General features: G+C 39.3%; 1 protein-coding gene across 1 annotated transcript; it reads right to left on the reverse strand.

Moving 5' to 3' along the window:
• Positions 1 to 262: 262 nt before the first annotated feature.
• On the reverse strand, positions 263 to 9324 carry LOC149195041 (uncharacterized). Its single transcript, XM_089405230.1, has 2 exons — positions 5224 to 9324; positions 263 to 3455 (listed from the first exon to the last, which is right to left on the reverse strand). Exons 1-2 carry the CDS (start codon positions 9055 to 9057, stop codon positions 663 to 665), a joined length of 6627 nt encoding a protein of 2208 aa, XP_089261356.1. The 5' UTR covers positions 9058 to 9324; the 3' UTR covers positions 263 to 662.
• Between the last annotated feature and the right edge of the window lie 324 nt (positions 9325 to 9648).

A 9648-nucleotide genomic window follows, 5' to 3' on the forward strand; every position in this document is an offset into this window, starting at 1 on the left:
CAGAGGTAAACAGAGCACATTGACTACTAACCAGCTTATAGTCACAATTGAGAGACAATCCCAAAAGAAAATCAACACATGTTTCAGTAATCCAACAAATATAACTAAACAGTTCATTCTGCAACATGTAGTGCATATTTACAGATTTCAAATAATATGTCAACTATTAGTAACAAATGCAACTTTAACGGACAAGAGGAGCTCACAACTGGAAAATGTGCTAAAAAATATCATAAAATGATGTTCATTGAAGCCTAACACTGCAAAAAACATCATATTTTGAATGGATACCTCATTAAAGCAAATATGTGTATCTTTTGAATTTCGGATATGGTTTACAATATTCACATATTTACCCTATCTCTTATTAGCTTCTGTAGCTTGTATATTCATCCACAAATATAGAGTTACGATATTGCATTACATGATTCAAATATGTGTATTTTCGTGAACTTCAGATCTGGCTACATCATGCAGAAGCCTCCTCATAAGCTGCCGTGGATTTTGTATTACCATACCACATTACGTTACTCAAATAAAACATAAGAACTGATTCATAAGGACATAGATTTTGCATAACAAAAATCCAGATGTCTAACCTAGTCTGTATGTGCAGTAGAATTTTTATAACCAAAGATTAGTCTAAAATACCTGCCACATCCCTACATTAAGGCTGCAACATTGGGCTTAAGACTTGTGGCTAGGTCTTCAAAGCTTCTTGCTAACTGCACTTCATCGAGACTATGTTGAAATGTTCCATTGCCAATATTAGCCATTTCGATGAGGATATTGGTTGTAGCTTCAGTTCCAAACATTATGGTATGAAGAATCATCCTCGGCTCTTGTTGTTTCATTCTGTTAACATAATATAGAGGATCCCCTCCCCCACCATTATCTCCATCACTCAAAAACACAATCATTGGTCTTTTGTGATCAGTTGTAGGATCTTTTGAGGCTTTAATCATCACCCTTTCAGCCAATTCCAACCCAGATGAATAAGTAGTTCCTCCATCTGCATCATAAGGAAGAAGCAAATGAACAACTTCCTCCCTCATCTCTTTCATCTCTACAGCAATAAATGCACTGCAGTCGAAGAGAATCACTGATACTGAATCATCAGATACTGTCCTCAGACGAGTTCTTATAAACCTTATTATTGCCTCATATACACAACCAAGCCTACAATCATGCAAAGGAGAAAACATGGACATTGTTGGCTTAATATCTAGACTACCCATGGACCCTGACCTATCAATGACAAAAATGACATGATGAGGAACATTCTTGGAATGATCACAGCCAAAATGGTGCCCATCATCTGTTATATAACCTGCAGTACTGACACTAAATCCAGTTCTTTTGATGGGAGCATGCCAAAGTTTCTCAGTGCAATAAGATTTCTGAGCTGCACCAGACTTTTTGTCTGAAAGATCTTCATGCTCCTCTGATCTGCAATAGTGATTGCAGAGGCCAAACTCGGTCTGCTCTTCCTCCGTGCAGGGATCGACAAATCTAATATATTTCCAATAAGTCTCATGGCTCATCTCATCCTTGGGTACATCCAGGTCGGGACCATATTTCCTAGTCTCATGCCTGGAGCCATCGTAGAGCTTGCTAGTGCAGTTTTGTGGGCATGGGACCAAGTGAATGTGGCCCCTGCCTTGTTTTTTACAATGCATATTGCACATTTCTGCCAGCCCTGTTTCTCCCCATGCATATTTTCTGTCATCAATATCAATCTCCTCTGTTTCTGAAATAAATTTGGTGTTTCTCATATTACCATGCACTGTGTTATGCAAACCAGGGTGATCGATCGGAAGTTGGCAAAAATAGCCACAAGAATGACATCTTGTCTCACAATAATGTATAGCATCCTCCTTAGTTGTATGAACATGGGTTCCTTCATGGCTCCTCTTAAAGGCTGGTATTGGGACACAACAATCCTTTCGTAGACCGTTCTGGTCTGATACATGCTCATACTCGAAAGACCCTCTGCATCCTTGGAACTGCCTTGTTTGGCGAACTAATTCAGTAAAAATCTCACATATTCCAGGCACCTCGCATTTATCAAGGCACACAGGCTCATTCCCACATAGATGTTCTGCATCACGATTGAGCTCATGAAAATGGTCCTTGTGACCACATGTCCTCATACATCCCTTCATGAGGCATGGGGCTTGACAGTATCTTTCATGGCAAGCATGTCTGTCATGATCCCCAAACTCAATTGGGACAACACACTGATTTTGGCAACTGGGAAGAGAACATTTTTTCTTGCACATGTGTTGAGGAGAATTGCACTTGTGTGGACCCTCATGCCCAAGCTTAATAGAACAAGATTTATTACAGCTGGATGACTTCTGAAATAGGTCACAAAGTTGCCCACAGGTGTGGTTTCTCATTTTACAGTCATGGGGGCCTTCATGGCCTGCCAAATCTTTGCATCCCTCAACTGAATTCCCTGCTTCCTCAATGGTGCAGAAGGTACATTTTTCTGAACATACATGGCTACCCATGCAAGAATGAGAGGAGACATGACCTTTTTCATGCACACATCTCCAAAAGCATTTGGAGCATTTACATCCGCAAACAGACAGCCTCTGCTTCATTTCTGCAATACCCACAGCAGCCTCTAACTGTAATTTTTGCACCTCATCAGAACCGAGAAATTCCGCTGTGTTTGACGTCAACCATTGTTCAACTCGCTTTCGCCTTCGATCTGCCACTGCACCCAAAAGTCTTTCGAAAACGGAGTGCCACCATTCACCATCATTTCCTTTTCTCGGCACAACAGTTTCTAATCTTGACCTGAGCTCAGATAAAATGTTTCCAGCAACGGCCAGTTCTTGTGAAGGTGCCAATTCTAAGCCAGTATCAGGGAAATCATTTAATGTGAACTCCTCAGCAGCAACTGGAAAATCTGAAACTTCTTGCTGCGTATCCAAATTAACTAGCATTTGAATTGCCCCTGTAGTAAAAAGGCATCCTCTATCTATAGCAGACTTTAGATTTCTCCTTAGTATGTCCACCCTGAGGGCTACACGTTTACTATCTACAGAAGTCCAGTCTTTAGCTGCAATCTGAGCAATCACTAGCTTCACATCATTCAAGAAAGCGATACTGTTGTGATAGCATGAATTCATCTCTTCTACTGTACATGCGATTTCCCTTAAACTTTCCTGGTACTCAGGTCGATTATATGGAGGCATTGCAGCTATTTCAACCTTTCCGCCATACATTTTTGAGAGAAAGTTCTCATGAGTTTTGGAACATATTTTGGAAATTTTTTCTTCGAATTCATGTTTCAAATCATCCACATCCGAACTGTCCACGTCCTTGATGGCAATATAGAAAATTCCCTTGAAGAGCTTTTTCTCCTTGTCCTGCTTAACCAGGCTGATCCCATTCTGGAAGCGGTCAAAGACTACTTCTGTCTCTTTGTCCAAATGGAAGTCCTGTTACATACGGATGGGAGTATTATGCGAGTTCTTAAAAGCATTCGAAAACAACTCAAATAAAATTCAACTTCAACCAGGAGGGATTAAGTGGAGATCATTGAGCCCAACAACTCAAATTTCAGATATATTATTTAAGATATTAGCAGCCAATTGATTTATTTTTTGCATTCACAGAGATCCCTTTTTATTATCCCAATTCAGAGACATGATTTTAGAAGGAAAACATATGGGTGAGCTTCATAAATTTTTAGGTTTCTGATACTATTTCAACTTCCTATCTTCTAAATCCAAGACTCTTCGATAATACAAAGCAATTGGGAGATCTGGAAGAAGTTGAGACTTTCCTTTTAGATCAATTTGGTATTGGAGAACTACAAATACGTACTATTGAAATCCTACCTTTTAAACAAGAAGATTAAGCAAAAATGTATTTTATTGGAGCAAACTATACAATATAGAAAACAGAACATGGTTAAAATGGAAAACTCGTACACACAAAAAGCTTTTTTGACCTTACACAGAATTAACATTAAAGAGTTGCAAAATCCTATCTCCATTGAAGATCACCACAAATTAAACAATTATCTTCAGGATTCAGGATTCAACATGGAAAGAATGAAGACGGCCTTATGATACACCTCGCAAGAACCTCTATCTCCTCCTGCACACAGTATTGACTCCCACCGTGTTCAGTGGACTTCTTCAAATACAGAGTTTAAATGGGTTACCAAGCTAAACAAGGTTTGGTATTACAAGATTTTATACAAATCATATGTGATTGATTTTGCATCAAAGACCACCTCCAAAAACTTGGTTCACAAAGAGTGGATTCACCAATGATAAATGTCCTACGATTCCAAATTGATGGCTATCAAATATATATTTTGAAATGTCAGTTTCCTAATCAATATTATGATACAATTCACTAGAATTTTGCATTCATACTTCAATAGAATTTTGCTTTCACCAAAGCCCATCTTGATGACGGGCATCAACTTACTCTCTTGATTTTTATTTTTTTACTGTCAGTAAAAATTCAGATGTTACTCAGACTGAATGACTTTGGACAACATTCTCAACATCTTTTGGTTATATATTTCTCTAATGAAATAGTGCATCATAGTCTACCTTGAAAAACCTATTGGCATACCATTCCATTCAATGCAGGTTGAATGAGCAAGTTTCCACCCTTGCCAGATGTTTTCAGGTTGTCTCCCACTCAAAATGTATAATCTTTGAGGAAAATGAGGATTACAACCCAAACAGCATCTACAAGTAAACCATCATGTCACCATAATCACCTCTAAGGCTTTATATTTTGACGCAAGTACTTACAAGTAATGGTCTCATACATAAAGCCAGACGTTAATCCCGATTACAGTGTAACCTCATATTCCATATTCAATAAGAAACTTATTCTCTTGATTTATAGATGATAACATCAAATTTGTATTTTCTGGACTTATGAATGATAACATTAAATTTTAATTGTTACTATTCTTTTAATTTGAAAATTACACTGTAAATTTCTTTGAAATCTTAGTGTCATCTTCTTAAAAAATCGAATCAAATACGGTACCTGACCAAATAATTTATTAATTAAAGGGAAACAGATTTCAACTATACCTTCTTAGGACTTTATTGCAGCAATTATCTCAACGAAACAGAGATAATCTATTACATTATATTTTTCTTTTATACCTATGCTTTCATTTGTAATAAAAAAATATTGTCAAAAACACTTCAAAAGAACTTAAGAACCTACCTTCTTGTTGAAGATTGTTAAATTGCTTATGGCTGCATTAAGAACAGATAGTAGCATATCTTCTTGTTCTGTCCGCTCAAAACTACCCAGTCCTTCAAAGTCCAGCATGACATAAATGCGTTTCTCTGCTGCTCTCACAGTCATCCACACTCCATCGGTACACCTTCCACCTGCCACATCCAAAAGAGACCCTGACAAGTGGTTTAACAAATAAGATTTCCCGCTGCTTTGTTTACCCATGGATGATATGACCATAATCTCGCCCTCCCAGTTACTAAGAACTGTGTCATAAATGCCAAAAGTTATCAAATTTGTCAGAGATAAACTGTCTGTATAACTCAGTTCCGGTGGCATCTGAAACCCATCCTTGAGAGCAAGCAGTCCATTGTTTTCTGCTCGGGCTATTTGGATAGGAACAAGGCACGCAAGCCTGCGAATCCATGTTCCCATAGCCTTGGTTACCAAGCCCGTTAGATGAACTGAATCCCCAGATATCCATGGTTCAAATCTTTTCACATCAATTCGAATCTCTGTATTTGAGAAATCTTTACCTTTTTCCTTCTCCAGTTTTTGAAGAAGAGTTCTCAAGGCATTCTTACAGGCATCCTCATTACTTTTTGTATCAATGCCTTTGGTGCTTAATATTACATTGATAAAAACAGTCTTCTTATCTTCACAGAAGAGTGCGGGACTGGTTGCAAACTTATCAAAAATATGGTATATATACTCTAATTGGGGACAAGATCCAGAAATTCTTCTTTCTTCGGGCACTTGAACTACCTTGTTTTCTGTACTTTCTATTGCTTGCAATTGGACAACTTCCTTTGCTGAAATAGTTTTCAATATGTGGGAAGAAATGCTATGAGGAACTGATGCACTGAAGAAAACAAGATGACTCTGTGATCCAAAATTTACAATCTTCACTTGAAGCTCTCCCAAATCTCTGACTCTTTTGTTTAGGGGAATGGTCCTCAAGTAGCTCATGACATCAGCCAAGACATATATCTCCACCACGACAGAAAAGTCAATAGCTTCTACTACTTCGTCATTGTTGTCTGACTTGCCAAAGACAAATAAAAATGATCCATCCACAGAAACAAGAGCTACTGAAACAGGTGAAGGAAGAATTAGTAGCCTAGGTTTCATCATCGGTTGCTGATGGAGTTCCACAACCCTGACCCTGTTTGTATCATCAATCAGGATCAATTCCCTTTTACCTGGTATCAGATGCATCCAGGTTAAGATTCCCATGCCAGAAAATTTATGGAGATCCACATCTACCCCTGTCCAATCTAATTTGCGGAAAGAATCATCAAACTTGTGTACTGCAACCTTAGAGGTTAGCTTATCATATAGGGCTACAAATCGAGTACCTTCATCAAAAGACAATAAATCGTAACCCCTCCTGAATCTTCGAATAGGATTTATGCCATCTAACCTTGAACCCATGCGCGAGCAGCTATAAACATACAGGCATGGATCAGCCAAATTCTGAATGAATGCCAACAAGTGCCCGGACTTGAGGGCCACCAATTGCAGTATTCGTTCTATCTCAGGGTCAAGGGTAACTAACTCAAATTGATTAGTGCACGTAGGAGTGATCCGATACTCGGCATTTCGGCTTAACTCCTCCAAATCATTTTTCCTTGGCATCAGCTCAGAAATCTTCCATGCAATGCTCGGTTTCTCAAGTCTTTCAATTGAAACCTTCAGAACAACCTGTTCATAGTAAGTATACCAAATACTCTGAACTTCACAAGCCTCGATGGACCTGCAAACAGGTTTGCCTGTGATCACCGACATGTCCCGCTTCATTTCTGAAAGGAATGCGTCTTCCTCTCTATGCAAGTTTTCCTGTAGCAGATTTACAGTTTCTTTGCCTTCAGATTCAAACTTCTTTTGAAGAGTACTCCGCAACTCTTTCCAAACCATGGCTTCAATGTTTTTTACGAATTCTTCTCTGGATGTCTTATAAAGATGTGAAATTAGTGTTCCGGCCTGTTTATGAGATATGAGTGTGACCCACACCGCTTGATCAAGAGGAGCTCCAACTGTTGACTCGAATTGTTTGAAAAGCTTGCAAATACCATCTGGTAGTTCGTGCTCAACACTCTTTAAGTTCTCTGTTGTCAAAATCTTTTCAATGAGAGACTTTTCAACTGAAGGCATATGTTCGTCACTAGCTTCTTTGGTAACCAGGAATGCTACAAAACCGATGTTTCTACCCAAACACTGCAATTTCTTAGGAATCAGAGACTTCACCCAATTTTGAATAACGATGGAACTGTCATTGACAACTTCAAAGGTTCCCTCTACGCTCCCTTTAGAAGCTTTAGTACTCAATTTTACCCGGTCACCTGAAAATGAAAATGACGCCACAGGTGTTCCTTCGTTGAATTGCAATAGCGTGGCCCCTTTAGTACCTTTATTACTCAATTTTATCTTCTCACCTGAAGATGAAAATGAAGCTTCAGATGTTTCTTCGTCGTTGAATTGCAGTAGCGTGGCCTTCAATGTCTCCTTTGGATGTGAACATTTCAAAATGAGTTCTCTTCCATATCTAACAGGCCCACTCACATTCTGGGGCCCTTCAATCTTATAAATATGACCAGCATGATAATCACCAGTAAATTTAACCTCCGATCCAAAAAAGATGAGCTTCTTATCACAATACCTGCCTGCTAAGATCTTACTCAACTCTCTGTGCAGTTGATCAAACCTATCAATAGAACCAGAGCCACGTAATTCTTCATGATGTTGTGAGGACGCAGTCCCAAGGGAGTCAAAAAATTGTGCTCCATTAAAGTATTCTGGTAGAATTTTCAGAAAGCAGGCAACAACACTCTCCTGAATTGCTCCCATAGAGAACTCGGCAGAAGCGCCTACTCGGGCTTCCGCCATGGAAGCGTTGAGAGTTTTCATGAAATTGCAGTATTCATCATATCTTGGAAATTTACCATGCTGCAGCAGAGAGACGAAATCCTTATTGCTCATTTTGCAGAAGTTCAAATCGCCGTCCTTCAACCAGCTGTCGATTTGACTTCGAAGTTCATGAGTTCCTTTCAGAGTTTTCCACTCGGGCCTTGTAGAAACTCTTGAAGGCCTGTAATCTGCAGTCAAGAAAGCACATCGATTATAACCATCACAGAATACAACATTACTTGGTGCTACGGGAGGCGCCGAAGCCGATTTCTTGAATTGCCTATCAATGGCAACATTAAATCCATCAGAAAGCCAGACATCGTTCTCAGAGTTTTTCACATGGCTTATTTGAAGCTTCTTGGTGCGTCTCCCTTTAAAAGAAGCAGTTCTGACCGAAGAACCTGAAGTTTCGAAGGGATAGTAGCCCTGAACACAAACATACAGATAGTCGGAGAGCTCTACGAGATATCGAATGAAGTTGCAAGAAACGTCCTTCCTCGAAGCTTCTTTGAGATCTTGACCTTCATGCCAGTAGAAAACAAAAATGGCGGATTCTCGAACTATTGCATACAGTCCTGGTTCCAACTGATCAAGTACCTCTTCTTCTCCTAATAAACCCTGCTTCTTGAAAGACTCTGCCATCATTTGCTTGTTCCCGTAGAATGCAACCACAGGCAAGCATCGCTGATTTAGTGCATTGAAATTTATGTGCATTTGGGTAATTTGAGCACCGGTGGTTACTGCAGAATTGGGAACAAGCTCATTGCAAAGAAGTAAAATCTGGTCCTGTGGAAGTTGGACCTTCTCAACAAAGCTGACCTCTTGTTTGTCAGAAGCAACACACATTACCTTGAAAACAGTTGGAATGTTAGACCCAGACGTTGAAGCAACAGAAACCATTCCTTCTTCCATAATTCCTAACCAGACCTTCAGTTCATACAATTCTCCGCCTTCAGGAGGAAGCAAGACTCGGCGCAGATGCTTCTAAACTTGATACAGCTATTCGAACATACCAAAACTTCAACCACACCCAGCACGGACGACGAACTACGTTACTGTTTGGTATAACATAAAGTTGCCGCGCAAAGTTCTAACAGAGAACATACAGGTAATCTGTATTTCCGCTGATTGACAGAGGGTTCATATAGATTGAAAAAAGAGCTTTAGTTACAGAGTTAGGCGTCCAGCTGTCCATTGAACTTCGGTACTGTGAAGCGTTTGGGAATTTTTTCCGTACCGCCTGTCACCTCTATTCTTTTAATGATTCGCATAGTCTAACGGGGCATCGTTTTTGGCCGGGAAATTATGGAAAAAATGGCTGGATTTCGTCAAATTAACATTTCGACAAAACTGATTCACATACTCCCGAAATTAGATTTCTCGAAAAGTATGTCGTCAAATTCTGTTAAAATTTCACCGACGAAGAAGAAAGAAAAAAGAAATTATTTTAACGTCTACGAGGCTAAAGATAACCTATGAGAAAGTAGAAAAATCGTTAGATAA

Source organism: Pinus tabuliformis, chromosome 2_2 (assembly GCF_031772625.1).
Source record: "Pinus tabuliformis cultivar Carrire ecotype Pingquan chromosome 2_2, CPIR1, whole genome shotgun sequence".
Classification (NCBI taxonomy): Eukaryota; Viridiplantae; Streptophyta; class Pinopsida; order Pinales; family Pinaceae; genus Pinus; species Pinus tabuliformis.